General features: G+C 53.6%; 1 protein-coding gene across 1 annotated transcript; it reads left to right on the top strand.

The window, feature by feature from the left end:
* Window positions 1-1,678: 1,678 nt before the first annotated feature.
* Window positions 1,679-8,301, top strand: LOC105859730 (serine protease 41-like). Its single transcript, XM_012743798.3, has 6 exons — window positions 1,679-1,779; window positions 1,972-1,998; window positions 2,335-2,503; window positions 3,157-3,437; window positions 7,552-7,709; window positions 8,065-8,301. Exons 1-6 carry the CDS (start codon window positions 1,713-1,715, stop codon window positions 8,299-8,301), a joined length of 939 nt encoding a protein of 312 aa, XP_012599252.2. The 5' UTR covers window positions 1,679-1,712.
* Window positions 8,302-17,348: the final 9,047 nt, after the last annotated feature.

The raw sequence follows: 17,348 nt of genomic DNA, 5'->3' as shown, positions 1-17,348 counted from the left end.
GAAAAGAATACAGCAAAAATAGAAAACTACAGGCCAAGATCCCCGATGAAGATAGGTGCAAAAATCATCAACAAATTACTAGCAAACTGAATCCAACAGCACTTTAAAAATAGAATACACAGCGTTCAATTGGAATTCATCCCATGGGTGCAAGCATGCTTCAGCATACCCAAATCAATAAATGTTATCCCTCGCATCAACAGAATGAACCACGAAAACCGATCATGATCGGTTGATCATCTCAATAGATGCAGAAAAACCATGTGATAAAATTCAATAGCCTTCATGATAAAAACTGTCAACAAATGCAGCATAGAAGGAACACACTTCAACATAATAAAGGCCATTTATAACAAACGCTCACTGGAGAAGCTGTCCTCACTGCACCAGCCTTGGGGTACAACCAGTACACTGTGGCCTCAGGAGGGAGCTGTGGTCAAGTACTGGGGCCTCCCAGCCCTGCCTGGCCATGCTCTTATTTGCATTCCAGCCTCAGATGCTCAGAAAACTATGATCGTTTTGCCATAAGGGCCAAGGGGCACCTTTACAGCAAAATGCGAACTCAGCAGGCTTGGGGTGTCAAATGCTGCACATCCAATAAAGGCTGGTCCTTGGCCAGGTCCTGGGAGGAACTCTAAGCCCTTGAGTGTCCTGCCTGATAAGAATGTCTCTGCCCACCCAGAGCCTGGGGCTCCCCCAGACAGTGTATGCTAAAACGTGATCGCTGGCAGGGCCTGGGCCATGCGGTATCCCTTGACCTCTGCAGGGGCTGGAGACTGACTGACCGGTGTCAGCCCACCTGCTCCAGCCCACACGACCACTCTCCAGTACACACCCTGGCCACCAGGGCTCAGGGAGCCTCCCTGGGTGGCAGGGCGTCACCTGTGCTGCTGCCCTGGATGGCGGGCGCACTGGGCGCTGTCCACAGACTGCACCGGGACCGCAGCCGGAACTTCCGCCCTGGGCTCTCCCGGGCTCTGACCTGTGCACCCTTCGCTGCGGAAACCATGCCCAGGAGTCGCTGGTTTGCTGAGAGCTGTGAATCACTGCCCGAGGGTGGTGTCGTGGACCCGACTCACTTGTCCACTCGCAGCTAGGATCCGAGGGCAGCTGGGGTCCGTTGGCAGCCCCACGACACCCCCACGAGGAAGGAGAGGGGGCCGTGGGCTCCATGCAGTGTGTGGGGCCTTTTGCAGGGCAGCGGGCAGAGACGTGGGCTCAGAGCCCTCCAGATGGGGAGCCGGCCGCCTCTCATTCCGTGGGTCCTTTCTCCACCTGGTCACGACCCGGGACCATGACGTTTAGCAACAGGTGACCCAATGTAAGGCCACAAGTCGGCCCTCAATGAAGACTTGTTAATGAGCTTTAACAGGGACTCCGCTGTGGGCTGTGTCCCCGGTCCTGGGTCCTGGGGGAAGTAGTGGGTGGAGATGAGGGAGCCGGGGGGTCAGCCTCTGGGCCTGCAGAAAAGAAAGAGCGTGTTCAGGTCCACAGGTCCCCAGGTCACTCCAAGGAGCGTGGTTGGGGACGCGGCCCACAGGAGCGGAAAGCCAGGGCACTGTGAGGCCTGAGGGTCCCCAAACAGCCCGGGCCCAGGAGGCCCAGCTGGGGCAGGTGCTGGGCCAGGGCGCCCTGGCTCCCGCTCCCCAGGGGGCGCCCAGCCGGCCTGGGAGGAGGAAGCAGAGGGGGCGCCACGCTGCGCAGCCGAGGCCATGGGCGCGCGGGCCGGCGCGCTGCTGCTGGCGCTGCTGCTGGCGCGGGGGAGCCTGGGGACACCAGGTGAACTCCGCGGCTGGGGACGCGGGGGCGGCAGCCGGGGTGGCCGGTGCAGCCAGGGAGCCGCGGGGAGGCCGCGTGGGGGGTGGGCGGCATGGAGATTGCAGGGGTGGGGGGCGGCACAAGTGACACAGGGGAGGGCGGTGGGTCGCGGGGGCGGCACGCAGTGGGGCACACCTTCTTGCCTCCTCCCAGAGTCGCAGGAGGCCGACCTGTTGTCAGGTAAGGCGCCCGGATCGCGCCTCCCTGCGCGGTGCACGTGGGCCGGGGCGCAGTGGGCGCCTCATCTCTTCCTCTCCCGCCCCAGGTTCCACAGAAGCTAGGCTGCTATCAAGTAACTGACGGGCCCTGGGGGGGGAGGGACGGGCCCTGTGGAGCACGTGGGAGGGTCCCCAGTCACCTTCCTCCGCCTGGACTCGACCCGGGACGCGCGGGGGTCCTGGGAGGGCGCGGATCCCGGGGTACCGCCTGCACGCACCGCGGAGGCGAGGCCGGGAGGGGCGGGCCTGCTTCGCGGCTGAGCCGCGGGTGCATGGCGGGTGCGTGTGTCCGCCCCAGGGCCCTGCGGCCACCGCGACATCATTCACCCGCTGGTGGTGGGCGGAGTGGAGACGGTGCGCGGGCGCTGGCCGTGGCAGGCCCTCTTGCGAGTGCGGGAAGGCCACTTCTGCGGAGGGAGCCTGCTCAGCCGCCGCTGGGTGCTCTCGGCTGCGCACTGCTTCCAAAGGTGAGTCTGGGGGCACGTGGGGGCAGACAGGGCGGCTGACCTCTGTCACTATGTCTGTTTTTCTTCTGAGTCCCAGCTGCACCTGGTGACACCAGTTGCCTTTGGTGCATTTGGAGGGAACCCTGTTCAGGTTCTTCCAGGATGCTTTCCCAGAACATTTCAACTCATGCTTGGGTGTAATGTTATTATTTTTTTCAACCCACATGGCACCACCCTGCATCCGTCTGTCATTATGGCTCCCAGCGGATGTGGAGCCCGGGGCCTGGCTGTGGCGAGCACTCCCTGGGAAGCTGTATTGACTGTATCCTGGTGCCCTTGCTCATTGCCTGGGCATAGCTCGTCCTACTTTGGGCCTGCATGGGAATCGCCATGGAGGGCTTGGCTCAATTTCAGTATCCTGGAGCCAACAAGACCCCACCCTTCGACTCCACACACCCACAGCTCCCAGGATTTGGGACTTTGGTTTTGGCCTCTCTGGGCTCTCCCATGTCTGCAGGGGGCTGTTTTGCCCATGAGAAGAACTTGCTAATGGCAGCCAGGGTGAGCAAGTAGTACCTACCCCACAGTCTCACATCATGGACTGGGCCCCCAGGTGTGCTCAGGTGGCCAACTCTCCTGCCAGGGCCCCCAGCCACTCTCTTCTCTTTTGCCAGGTTCCATGATGCCTCCAACTGGTTGGTCCAGCTTGGAGAGCTAACTCTTAAGCCATCCATCTGGAACCTTCGGGCCTACATCAATCGATACAGGGTGCAGGATATCATTGTGAACCCCAGCTTCTATGAGGGTCTCAGTGACATAGCCCTGCTGAGACTGGCCACCCCTGTCACCTACACTAAGTACATCCAGCCCATTTGTGTCCTGTCGTCCACCTTCATGTTCCAGCACCGGCCCAACTGCTGGGTGACTGGCTGGGGGGTACTCAGCGAGAATGACAGTGAGGCTGGGGACAGACGGGGTGGGGGGATGGAGGCCCATAGGGTGTGGGAGGGTGGAGGTTGGGGTGGCCCTGGCCTTACCCTCCACCTCTGTTTGGCACACAGGCACGCAGCCCCCTCCCTGGCCTGGGCGGGGTGGGACGCCCTGCCAGCCTGGTCCTCTCCTCTCCTCACCTGCCTCTCTGCGCTGGCTCCCACCTGCCAGGGCAGGAACCAGACACCCAGCTCTTGCTGGCCCAGACTGTGGGGGCCAGAAGGAGACTTGAGAGGGAGGCCAGGCTGCAGGGGTGGCGGGTTTGGGGATGAGCCTGGTGACAGAGGCCTCAGGCAGTGATTTTTTACCATTGAGACTTAATTTACAACCATAAAAGTCTTAAGTGTGCAGTTTTGAAGTATACAGTTCAGTGGTATTTAATAAACTCATAACGATGTACAACCATCACCACTGTCTGATTGCAGATTTCCTCATCTCAAAGTAGAATGTCATACTACTCAGTCATGACTCCCAGTCCCCCATTCCCCAGGCCCATGACCTCCCACATAAATAGAATCACACAACATTGGTCTTTTTGGTCTGGCTTCTTTCGCATAACATAGTGTCTTAAAGTTTCATCCGTGGCGTAGCCTGCAGAAGAACCTCATTCTTTCTGTGGCTGAGTCATGTGCCATTGCTCGTTTACCATTCTTCCATCTAAGGACAGCTGCATCATGTTAACCTTTTCAGTATTGTGGCTAGAACTGCTATCAAGATTAGTACACAAGCGCATGTTGGAACACCTCTTTTCAATTATTGTAGGTATATATTTAGGGATGCAATTGCTGTATCATACTGTAATGCTGTGTTTATCTTTTTGAGGAGCCACCAAACACTGTTCTATAGTAACTGCACTGTTTTACATTCTCATCAAAAATGAGGGCTACAATTCCTCCCGATTCTTGTCAACGCTTCTTATTTTCCAATTTTTTTTACTGTGGCCTTCCTAGAGAGCATGGAGCGGTATCTCATTGCGGTTTTCACTTGCGTTTCCCTAATGACAGATGATGCTGAGCATTTTCCATGTGCATTCTGGCCACGTGTATATATTACTTAGAGAAATGCCTATTCACATTGTTTGCCCATTTTTAAATTAGGGGTTTTTTTGTTATTGTTGTTATTGAGTTGTATCATTCTTATATGTTCTGGATACTAGACCCTTATCAAATATATGATTTGCAACTATCTTCTCCGATTCTGTAGGTTTTCTTTTCCCTTTATTTTGATAGTATTGAAAAAAGTTTTTAATTTTGATGAAGTCAGAATTACTTATTTTTTCCTTTGCTGCTTGTTCTTTTGGTGTCATAGCTAAGAAACCATTGCCAAATCCCAAGTTGTAAAGATTTACCGCTATTTTTGGGAAGAGTTTTATAGTTTTCACTCTTACATTTATGACTTTGATCTAGTTTGAGTTGCTTTTTTTTTTTTTTTTTTTTTTTCTTTTTTAGACAGAGTCTCACTCTGTTGCCCGGGCTAGAGTGCCGTGGTGTCAGCCTAGCTTACAGCAACCTCAAATTCCCAGACTCAAGTGATCCTTCTGCCTCAGCCTCCCAAGTAGCTTGGGACTACAGGCATGTGCCACCATGCCTGGCTAATTTTTTTCTACATATTTTTAGTTGTCCAGCTAATTTCTTTCTATTTTTGGTATAGATGGGGTCTCACTCTTACTCAAGCTGGTCTCGAACTCCTTAGCTGAAACAATCCACCCACCTTGGCCTCCCAGAGTGCTAGGATTACAGGCATGAGCCACCACATCCGGCCTTAGTTGGTTTTTATAGATGAAGTGAGGTAGGTTTCCAACTTCATTTCTTTGCATGTGGATATCCAGTTGTCCAAGTGTCATTTCTTGGACAGACTATTCTTCCCCACCCCATCGTATTGTCTTGCACCCTTATTGCAAATTGCTTAGCCATAGATGTCTGGTTTATTCTTAGTCTCACAGTTCAATTCCACTGGACATGTGTCTGTCTATCTGCCAAGACCACACTGTTTGATTCCTGTAGCTTTACAGTATGTCTTAAAATGTAGAAGTGTGAGTCCTCCAACTTTATTCTACTTTTTGGATACTGTTTTGGTCCTTTTATATTTTGTGTGAATTTTAGAATCAGCTTATGATATTCTATAAGAAAAGGCCATTGAGATTTGGATAGTGGTTGCATTAAACATGTAGATTGCTTTGAGGATTATTGCCATCTTAATAAGTCTCCAATCATGAACACACAATGTGTTTCCATTTATTTAAGACTTTAATTTCTTTCAGCAATGTATTGACTTTTTTTGCACAATTCTTGTACCTCCAAAATTAAATTTATTCTTGTTTTATTCTCTTTGATGCTATTGTAAATGGGTGTTTTCTCGATTTCCTTTTTGCATTGTTCATTCTGAGTTTATAGAAACACCACTAATTTTTGAGTGTTGATTTTGTATTGTTGCAACTGCTGAATTTGTTAGTTCTATCACTTTTTTTTGAATCTTCAGGCATTTATACATAAAAGACTGTGTCATCTGTGAACAGAGGTAATTTTACTTCTTGTTTTCCAATTGGAATGTCCTTTATTTCTTTTTCTTGCCTAAGTGCTCTGGCTAGGACTTCCAGTACTCCGTGGAATAGAAGTGGTGCAAGCGGGCATACTTGACCTGTTCCTGATCCTAAAAGAAAAGCTTTGAGGTTTTCACTGTTGAGTATGGTTTTAGCTGTGGGCTTTTCCTATATGGCCTTTATTATGTTGAGGTAGTTTTCTTCTATTCCTAGTTTGTTTTGTTTTTGTTTGTGTTTTGTTTTGTTTTTTTTGAGACAGGGTGTCACTCTCGCCCCTGGTAGAGTGCAATAGTATCCAAATCCTGGGCTCAAGCCATCTTCCTGTCTCAGCCTCTGGAGTAGCTGGGACTACAGGCGTACGACAGCACACCCAGCCAAATTTTTCTATTTTTAGTAGAGATGGGGTCTCGCTCTTGCTCAGGCTGGTCTCAAATTCCTGAGCTCAAGCCATCCTCCTGCCTCAGCCTCCCAGAGTGCTGGGATTACAGGTGTGATGTTGAGTATTTTCTATGGTGAAAGGATGTTGAATTTTGTCAGATTTGTTTTGTTAATCTTGTTGAAGATCCCTACTCCTTGATGAGTCATTTCTCTCCTGCTGTTCACTAGATTCTGTATTTGTCTTCACACGTTTGATTATAACATTATAATCAAATTTCAATGTGATGGAGGGAGATGGGAGGAAGCAAACCTGGCGCCATCTGCCGTCATCCAAAAAAAAGAGAAAGAACAAATCACAGTGTGGGTCTCTTTGTGTTTATCCCACTGGGAGTTTGCTTAGCTTCTTTTTTTTTTTTTTTTTTTGAGACAGAGTCTCACTTTGTTGCCCAGGCTAGAGTGAGTGCTGTGGCGTCAACTTAGCTCCCAGCAACCTCAAACTCCTGGGCTCAAGTGATCCTCCTGCCTCAGCCTCCCGAGGAGCTGGGACTACAGGCATGCGCCACCATGCCCGGCTAATTTTTTCTATGTATATTAGTTGGCCAATTAATTTCTTTCTATTTATAGTAGAGACGGGGTCTTACTCTTGCTCAGGCTGGTTTTGAACTCCTGAGCTCGAGCAATCCACCCGCCTCGGCCTCCCAGAGTGCTAGGATTACAGGCGTGAGCCACCACGCCTGGCCTGCTTAGCTTCTTGAATCTGTATATTCAAGTCTTTCATCAAGTTTGGCAAGCTTTGGCCTGAATCCTGCAGCCGTAGAGTATTAAACAAACATTCTCATCCACCTTGGCCCCTCCCCCCACCATGCTTTGGCTAAGGAATCTCTCCACTGGCTCAGGCAGGGACTGTTATCTTCATTCTATTAATAGAGAAATCCAGTATCTAGGTGAGCTATGACACCTGTCTATCCATTGGTTCTCTCTATGACATCATTAATTGCCCATGTTGTGCTGTGTGCTGGGAAGTCATCAAGAGCAATGTCCAGGCACTGTGGGTGTGCCAGGGACACCCCCCACCACTGTAACATAGGGCCTTCCTCTTCCCCTTGCCCCAGATGTTGGGGGAGAGGCTAAGGTTGCTGTGTTCCTCTGTCCTTTCCCCCAGCATTTATTCCGCCTCCCTACAACCTCCGGGAAGTGCAGGTCACCATCTTAAACAACACCAGGTGTAGCTACCTGTTTGAACAGCCTGCAGGCCGCAGTATGATTCAAGATTCCATGTTTTGTGCTGGTGCTGAGGATGGCAGCGTAGACGCCTGCAAAGTGAGTGCCCGTGCCCCACCAGGGAATCCCACCCTTCCCAACCCCGGGCCTGAGAGCAACCCCATGTGCCCACACAAACCCACCCTGGGCATTTATTCATGAGAAAACATTTGCAGTCCTTATTTACCAAGGCTATAAAACATGCTTTTCATTTTGAATAAATTGTACCTCCTCTGATCATCCCACCAACCCTGGGAGGCTACTGCTCCACTTTGCAGATGCAGAAACTGAGGCCTGGTCACTTCCAGGGAAGAAATAGGATTTGCACCCAGCCCCAGGGCCCCTCCTGCTCTCCCAGCCCCTCCTCTGCTCCCTGGGCCTGCCCCAGGCTGGTCTCACCCACGCTGCTCCCCAGGGTGACTCAGGCGGACCCTTGGTCTGTGACAAGGACGGACTGTGGTATCAGGTTGGAGTCGTGAGCTCGGGAATGGGCTGTGGTCGGCCCAACCGGCCTGGTCTCTACACCAACGTCAGTGTGTACTTCACCTGGATAGAGACGATGATTTCCTGCACTCCACCCCGGCCGGACTCCTCTGGGTTACTGCTGCTCCTCGCTCTGCTGTGGTCCCCCCGACTCCTGCGGCTGGTCTGAGTCTGCCCAAGGCCGTGGGGGTACAGTGGGCACCACAGCCTTGGCACACTCCCCCAGGTCATGGGCACTGCTAGATCAGGGTCAGGACTGCCTGCTGGATCCGGCTGTAGTCCTCCCTGTCCGGATTGCTAATAAAGACTATGTATGTTCAAGTTGATGCTTGCAGAGCTTTCTGTGGACCCAAGTGGACTTGCAGACACCTCCCTCCTGTTTGCTCGTGTCCAGTTCAGGCCCAGACCCCACCTGGGGTCATGAGAGCTCTGCCTTCGTGAATGGATTTATGCTGTTATCATGGGAGTGGGTTCCTGATAAAAGGATGAAGTTTGGCCTCCATCCCTTCTTGGCCTTGTCCACTTCCTTGCCTTTCTTCCATGGAAGATTCACCTGATGCCAGTGCCATGCTCTTGTACTTCCTTGTCTTCAAAACCACAAGCCAAATAAATATCTTCTCTTTTTAAGTTATCCTGTTTGTGGTATTCTTTTAGAGCAGTAGGAAACAGATTAAAATTAATTCAGAGGAATCTCCCCCCCCCCTTTTTTTTTTTTGAGATGAGATCTTGGTCTGTCACCCAGGCTGAAATACAATGGCATGATCATAGCTCATTGCAACCTCAAACTCCTGGGCTCAAGCAATTGTCCTTCCTCAGCCTCCCAAGTAGCTAGGTCTACAGGTATGGGCCACCATATCAAGTTAATTTTTTTTTTTTATAGAGACAAAGTCTCACTATGTTGCCTAGGCTGGTATCAAACTCCTAACCTCAAGCAATCCTCTCATCTTAGCTTCCCAAAGTGCTGGGATTACAGGTATGAGCCCCTGCTCCCGGCCAATTTCAAAACTTAATGCAAAATTGCAGTAATTAAAACAGGATGGAAGTGGCCACATTGTAAACACATATTTACCAATGGAATATGATATGGTTCCTAAATGAACCCAAATAGCTATGGTCAATTGAATTATGACAAGTATACCAATACTATCCAATGAGGAAAGAATTAAAAAATTTAAAAAATGGTGATGGAGGCCAGGCGCGATGGCTCACACCTGTAATCCTAGCACTCTGGGAGGCTGAGGTGGGCGGATTGCTCCAGGTCAGGAGTTCGAAACCAGCCTGAGCAAGAGTGAGACTCCTATCTATACTAAAAATAGAAATTAATTGGCCAACTAAAAATATATAGAAAAAGTTAGCTGGGCATGGTGGTACATGCCTGTAGTCCCAGCTACCTGGGAGACTGAGGCAGGAGGACTGCTTGAGCCTAGGAGTTTGAGGTTGCTGTGAGTTAGGCTGACGCCAGGGTACTCTAGCCCAGGCAACATGGTGAGACTCTGTCTCAGAAAAAAAAGAAAAGAAAAGAAAAGAAAATGGGCAGAGGACTTGAACGCACATTTACACAGAGAAAATATGCAAATAGCCAACAAGCAAATGAAAATGTTTAAAATCACTGGTGTTTAAGGACAGTCAAATCAAAAATACAATGAAATACCACTTCACACTCACAAGGAAAGCTTTAACTTTAAAACAACAAAACAAAATAGAAAACAAGTGTGGGTGAGAATGTGAAGAAATCAGATCTCAAACACTGCTCGTGGGATTGCAAAATGGTTCAATACTTAGTAACTCCCTACCATATAAAGCACTAATATATAGAAGAACCTGGACTTTGGTGCCTGTGTCATTAGGCTTTTGCTGAATAACAAACCATCCCAAACATCAGTGGCTTAAATCCACTGTTACCAAACACAAAAGGGGTCTGACCTAGGTCCAATTACTCACTGCACAGAGAGCCAATTACTGAGACCACGAGAGGTGCTACCATTTATTTGACTCACAGTTTTCTGTGTCAGCATTCTGGGCTGGACTCAGCTCTGAGTTCTTCTATTCTGAGCCACGCTCCGCTTACCTTAGTCATGTGCTGGCTGGTGGGGGCCGGCCGTGGGCTAGGGCACCTCAGCTCACCTCCACGTGGGGGCTCAGCCTCCAACAGGCCAGCTTGGCTTAGTCAGATGGCACTGGCGAGAGAGGTCCCGAGAGCCACAGAAGCAGAAGATGCCAGGCCTCAGAACTCATACAGTGACACTTTCACTACATTTAGCCAGCAGCAAGCCTCAAGGGCAGCTCACGTACACGGGATGGGAAAATTGAGTCCACCTCCTCAGGGTGAGCCTATGAGGAATTGCGGCCATCTGCCAGCACCCAGAGCTGCACCGTCCAGCGGCAAACCCTGCCCCGCCCCTTGGTAGCTACATGGACTCGGTTATTGAATGTCTCAATACTTAGTATTTTTACGTTTAAAATGTCGTACCTACCTTGTAGGCTGCTGCGAGGATGAAATGAGTGGACACATAGCACAGTCACAGCAGCACCTGGCCCGGAGTGAGGCCTATGCGCGTGCTGGCTACACTCACGTTACCCAACCCAGAAGGGGTCCGACCCGGGTCCAAAATGACTCGCCGCAGAGAGCCGGTTACTGAGACCACAAGAATCGCCAAGCAGAACCGAATCTCACCAGGGATGGCATCCGCCAGGAGGGCGGGAGGCGCAGCCTCAAATGCCTCTCCGGAAGCAGCCCAGGGCGAGGTTCCCACGCGGCCGGTGCGCAGGTGAGGCTGTGCGGCCGGAAGTCCGGGCCCGCAGGGCCGGAGCGCGCTCAGCCGCGGGCGGCGCCGGCGGCGGCCAGGAGGGGGGGACGCCCGCTGAGTCTGCTCGCCAGCTTTCTCTGGGACGCCTGAGGCGCCGGGGAGAGACCCACAGAAAAACCCGCACGGGCGTGTACATTCAGGACGACGGGAATCTGCCCCTCGGCCAAAAAAAGAAACACAAAAACTAAAACTAACCAGGGAGGGGTCGTTTTGCAAGACCAGCCACAGCAATCTGACGTCCTCGATGCACACGCCGAGGCGGCAGGACTGAGACGGAGACAGCCTCCGCTCCGAGGCCCTCCCCGCCCTGGGACGCCCGAGTCGCCCACGCTGCCGCTCCAGGTGGACGCGCGGGTCCTCGCAGCGCGCCCGCGCGACGCCAGGGGGCGCGCCGAGCCGAGGCCGCGGCGGAGACGCCTCGCGCGGCGGGACGCGGACGCGGGACCGGCGCGTCCCCGCGGGGCGGCGCTCGCTTCCCGGGCGGGGCCCCACGCGCGCGGCCTGGAAAACGCAGCCGGCAGAAGGAGCGGGAAGAGGAAAGGCCGGGAAATGCCCAGAACCGCACTGCTAGCCGGCCCGGCGTTGGCGTCCGTCGCTGAGGCGGTCGCCCCGCGCGCTCCCCGCACGGACCGCGGCCGCCCTGTGCTCCGTCGCGGGACCGTGGCCTGCGCGTGCGCTGTCGCGGCCGCAGGGCGTCGCTCCTCAGGCTGGCGAGGCGGAAGGCCCCGCGCACGCCGGCAGCGCAGTGCTCCCGCGGCCACTCTGCCCCGGCCCTGACGACTTCCGCCTGCTCGTCGCTGAGAGCCGGCACGGGAGAATTGCACCTCCGCCTTAAATAGAGTAATCGCTTCGTTCTTGTAAAATTGGCACAATCTTCTTTCAGTTAAAGGAACACAAAGCATGTAACGGGGCTGGGCCCGGTGGCTCAGGCCTGTCACCCAGCGCCGGGAGGCCGAGGGGGAGGATCTTCTGAGGCCAGGACGTCTGTGGAGACCAGCCTGTGCAAGGTAGCGAGACCCCGTCTCAAGAAAGGGAAGGGGAGGAAGGTTGGGAGGAGAACAGAATGGAGAGAGAGGAAGGAAGGAGGGAAGGGAACAATTAGCTCGGCATGCGGTGTTCTCCCAGCGGGGCTCAGCTGGGCAGTGTGAGGCTGCAGTGAGCTGTGACGACCCCACTGCACTCCAGCCTGGGCAAGGGAGCGAGACCCTGTTCAAACAAGAAAGAAAGAAAGAGAAAAGAAAAGAAAGATAAGTGCCCTCATTCCCACCATCTGAAAATAGCCATATGATTTGAACATCATTCCAGAAATCTCTCTGTTGGGAAAGGAGGCTCCAGGACCGGCAGATGAAGGGTGGACGGGGCACGGGTCAGGAGGGGATGGAGGACTGGACACACGTACCTGCCTCCCCCAGACTCCTGCAAACTCTAGAAAACAGCAAGCAGATGTCCCCGAGGGAATAATTCTCCCAGAGTGCCAGACCCCAGCGTGGGGCCTTCGAAGGAAGGGGCGGATGGGGCTTAGTTGGTGGGAGCGGGGGCCTCAGTGTGGCTGGGGTGGGGCTTGGGGGCTTCCAGCAGGGACACAGTGAGCCCAGGCAAACCTCAAGCTCCCTGTTTGGGGAACTCCCTAGAGTGGGTTGAACTGTGGCTTCCTCAAAAGGGATTTGTCTACCCGGAACCTCAGAATGCGACCTCATTTGGCCCAAGGGTCGTAGCAGAAGTCATTAAGGCAGGGGTCTGGAGAGGAGACCATGCAGGAGAGAGCAGCCCTACATCCAAGGGCAGCAGGCCATTCATAAGGGTATGCAGTCCCTATGTCCTTATAAATGGCAGAGAAGGAGACACAGGGACGAGGCGCAGGCCACATGAAGACGGAGGCAGCGACGAGAGTGAAGCGTCTCCAAGCCAAGGACACCCGCACACCCAGAGCCTGCGAGAGGCAGGGACGGACCCTCCCCTGGAGTCTTGGGGGGACCCAGCCCCTTGTTCCAACTTCATTTCAGACCTCTGGCCTCCAGAAGTGAGAGAGAATAAATTCCCGTCGCTTGAAGCCACCCAGTTTGTGGTGATTTGTTCTGGCAGCCGTAGAAAACTAAGCTTCTCCTCCCGGTTCTGGTTAGTTCCGGATTGTTTGTAGGTTGTTAACGTTTATAACTTTCCTAGTCTGCTCTGTAACGACCATTCCCGCAGATACTTCATATTTGTTCTGTATGTAAATAAACTCAGTTTGCTACGTAAGGTCTTTATTCTGCCTCCTCTCTTGGCTGGATTGATTTGATTTCCCACGTATTCCTAAGACGGCTGTGCTGCCTAAGTTGTCGCGCAGTTGAGAACTTTGGTGGTGAACGGTGGTTGCCAGGAGGTGTGTGGGGGGACTAACCGGGACCCAGCAGGGGGAGCTTTCTGGGGTCAAAGTCGAGTGCCGTATCTTGAAAGGAGTCTGTGTTTCACGGACGTACGCATCAGTCAAAACCCCTTGTACCAGGGCTGCCTGCTCTCAACACTTCTGTTCAACATAGTACTGGAAGCTCTGGACAGAGCAATTGGGCAAGAAAAAAGAAATAAAAGGCGTCCACATTGGAAAGGAAGGAGTAAAATTAAGTCTCTTTCTAGGTGACATGATCTCGTGTGTAGAAAACGATAAAGACTCCACCTAAAAATCTGTTCGAACTAATAAATACATTCAGCAATGTGGAAAGATACAAAGTGAACACACAGAAATCACTTGCATTTGTACTCACTAACAAGGAAAACTAAGAGGGAAATTACACAAACAATTCCATGTATCATAGCACCAAAAAGAATTATATACTCAGGAACTAATCACACCAAGGAGATGAAAAATTTGTACAATGAAGATTATAAAATGTTGCAGAAAGAAATGAAAGAAGACATCAAAATAAAAGGACATACATCTCATGCTAATGAATCAGAAGCCTTAATATTGTTGAGGTGTCAATGCCACCTAATCCGATGGCAGATTCACTGCAATCCTCATCAAAATTCCAGTGGGTCATTTTGCAGAAAGCAGAAGCCCATCCTTAAATTCATACGGAATCTCAAGGGCCCCGAATAGTAAAGCAATCTTGAAAAAGGACAAAGACAGAGGACTCAGGCTTCCTCATTTCACAACTAGGTAAAAACCTATGGTATCAAAACAGCGTGGTCCTGGCAAAAGTACAGACACACGGACCGATGGAGTAGAACAGAGAGCCTGGAAATAAACCCTCGCACGCGAGGCCAAATGACTGGACAAGACCACTCCGTGGGGAAAGGACAGGCTTTTCACCAAATGGTGCTGGGAACGCTGAACATCCACATGCAAAGTAACGACACTGGACCCCAACCTCACAGCAAAACAGATCAAAGACCTATATGTAAGACCTAAAACTACAAAAGTCTTAGAAGAAAATATAGGGCAAAAGCTTCACGATGTTGGATTTGGCAGTGACTTCTTAGGCATGACAGCAAAGGCTCAGGCAACAAAAGAAAAAAATAGACAAATTATACGTCATGAAAATGGAGGCATTTGGTGCATCAGAACAGCATAAAATGGGAGAGAATATTTGCAAATCAAACTTCTGATAGGGATTGATACCCAGGGTATACAGAAAACTCCTAACATTCAACCAACAACAACAAAACAACCTCATTCAAAAACGGAGAAACAATCTGAGTAGAATTTTTCTGAAGATATACAAGTGGCCCAAAAGCACATGAAGAGGTGCCCAACTCAATCATTAATAAATGCAAATCCAAACTACAGTGAGCTACCACCTCATACCCACTGGGAAGGTTACAAAAATGGAAACAGAAAATAACAAGTCTTGGTAGGATGTAGAGAAATTGGAACCCTTGTTCACTATTGGTGGGAATGTAAACTGCTGTCGTTTCTATGGAAAACAGTATGGCACTTCCTCAAAAAATTAAACGTAGAATAATTCCCACAGGGTGCAGCAATCCCTGTCTGAGTCCACACCCTACTGGAACCAGGGTTGGGAAGAGGTCATTGCATCCCGTCTTCACAGTGGTGTCACTCACAGCCGCCGGAACGTGGACACAGCCCAAGTGCCCCTGGACGGATGAGTGGATTGTGTTATGCACGAACAATGGAATATTGTTGAGCCTTGGAAAGGAAGGAAATTTTGGCACATGCTATGACACGACTGAACCTTGAGCACACTGAGTGGAATGAGCCAGTCCAAGGATGGAAGTACTGTAAGATTCCACTTACACAAGGCGCTGAGAGTAATCAAAGTCACAGATGGACAATAGGTGGCTAGGTGTCCGGGTGTTCCAGTACGAGTGCTGAGTTTCTCTGGGGAGAAGTGTGTGCAGACACGACGCTTAGCACGGAGCGCAGCACCGATCAGAGTCCCAGTGAGTGGAGGGGGCTGGGAGCACTGAGTGTTTCAGGAATGACACCCCAATTGTCCCGTGCCTTCCCCTTGGGGGGGCTCCTTGCTGGAAGCTGGGGGCCTTCCCTGGAAGGGGACAGAAACGCCCCTCCGCTCTGACTGCTCCCTCCCCCAGGCAGGCTCTGCCCTCCCGTCCCCCAGGCTCCAGGGATCCCCTAGGCCGCGTGGAGGGGCCAGCTCGGGCCCTGCCCCAGGAGCCGCAGCCAGGCCAGGCCTGGCCCAGACCTGAGCCAGGGGCACAGGCTCCTCTGTCCTTCTGAGGCTGGGCCTTCCCACGAGGCCCTGGCTCTGAGGGCGCTGCAGATGGACACACTGTATGCTGAGCCCCAGGCCGCAGAGGCGCCTCCAAGCCCCACACGTGGAGGGCAGGGGGCCCAGGGGCCTGTGGCCCTAACCCCACCCCTGACACCAGGGCCGGCCAGCACAGGGCCCACCACTGCTGGCAGGGGAAGGCCTCATTGTCCAGTTTCCTGGCAGAGGTGGGACTGGGGCGTGTCCGGGCCAGGAAATAAATGCTCAGTAAATCCCCTCTTGGAGAGCCCTGATCCCAAGGGACAAAGGGCCTGTGTTGAGTGTCCCCGGGCGTGGCTCAGGGCCAGCACTGGGCCAGGGTGGACAGAGAGGGAGGGGCAGGGTTCTGCAGGACCGGGACCTCCCAGCAGGTGGGCCACCCCCAGCCCCCCGCACGCAGGGCGCGGGAGTGATGCGCGTCTGCGGCTCCCATGTGGGACAAGGGGCAGCATGCGTGTTTGGGGAGCCCTCACGTGTGCATCGTGCGTGTTCCACACATGTGTGGAGGCGCATCTGTGCTCGCCGCCTGGTGTGCTCTGAAAATGCGCCCCAGCGTGAGCTTGGGCAAGGGCCGGATTCCACGGGCCGGGCTGCCTCGGTCTGTTCCTCCGGCCCAGCCACCCCAGCCACAGGGACACTCCTTGTGGGCACCGACCCTGCCAGCCTGGAGCAAGAAAGAAGGGACGGAGCTGGCAGCAACAACAGGAAAAGTGCCCGCGGGCTGGGCTGGGGCGAGGACAAGCCCCTTTGAGGCGCCTCCGGCTCCGGCTCCGGCTCCAGGGCTGCGCTGGCCAAGGGCTTGGGCCCCTCCGCGAAGGAGGCTCCTCCCGAGGCCTCACCCGGCGCTGAAGGCACGTGGCCGCGGGCGGCAGCGCCTGTGAACACCCGCATCCGAATCTCGAAGGATTGTCATCTCTCATAAACATTGGTGTCCAATTGTGTCTAACAGTCCAGCATGTGAAACTCACGCTTGGCTCCTGCCGTGCGGTGCGGGCAGAGGCCGGTCTGGCCTTCAGCCACAGAGTCCCCGCCCCGGCGCAGGCACCTGGCGCAGGTAACGGGAGTCCCCGCCTGCCGTACCCCCCTGTCGTCCCCACAGCCCGGCGTCCCCTGTTCCCGTGAGCCGCACTCACAGGGCGGGCTGCGCACACCCCGCCGCTGGGGCGTCTGGACACGCGGCTGCCCCGGCCTGCTGCCCTCGGGCCAGGCCCCTGCAGCGGGAGCCGGCCTGCGACCCCACCCCGCAGGACCCGGTGAGGACCCCCGCGGTGCACGTGTCTCCAGGTGGGCACGTCCGGTGTCTCTAATCGTTGCTCTTTCCAGAGAAGAACATAGCGCACCTGCCTGCACGGCGTGAGGTCAAGCTACGGGTGACCGGCCCTTCCACGGAGATGGCCGCCCGGTGGGGGCCTCTAGGCTGATCCAGGTAGAGCAGGTGAGGCTGTCACAGCACAGAGCGGGAAAGCCAGTGCCCGAGTCCCCCCCCAGCACACGAGTCCCACCAGCGCCTGAGTCTCCCCAGCGGGGGCGAGGCCGGGCCTGGGCGGAGTGCGGCTCCGCGCTGTGCTGGTAACGCCCGCCCGGGCCGTCCCCCGGCACAGCCCAGGCTTCAGCCACCACGTCCCACCAGGTGTGCACAGGACACGCATGGACCCCCACTGCTGCTCTCGGTCCCTCCACCTGCTCTGGGTGGGTGTCCC

The sequence above is a fragment of the Microcebus murinus genome, chromosome 19 (assembly GCF_040939455.1).
Source record: "Microcebus murinus isolate Inina chromosome 19, M.murinus_Inina_mat1.0, whole genome shotgun sequence".
Taxonomy (NCBI): domain Eukaryota; kingdom Metazoa; phylum Chordata; class Mammalia; order Primates; family Cheirogaleidae; genus Microcebus; species Microcebus murinus.
Note: the sequence above shows the minus strand (reverse complement) of the source record. Positions and strands in the feature narration are given on the sequence as shown.

Bases quoted from the DNA above. Each gene is read 5' to 3' on its own strand.
- LOC105859730 (XM_012743798.3), top strand. From the start codon at position 1,713: ATGGGCGCGCGGGCCGGCGCGCTGCTGCTGGCGCTGCTGCTGGCGCGG. The intron at 1,999-2,334 runs GTAAGGCGCCCG...TGTCCGCCCCAG, and splicing joins GGAGGCCGACCTGTTGTCAG to GGCCCTGCGGCCACCGCGAC. The intron at 7,710-8,064 runs GTGAGTGCCCGT...GCTGCTCCCCAG, and splicing joins GCAGCGTAGACGCCTGCAAA to GGTGACTCAGGCGGACCCTT.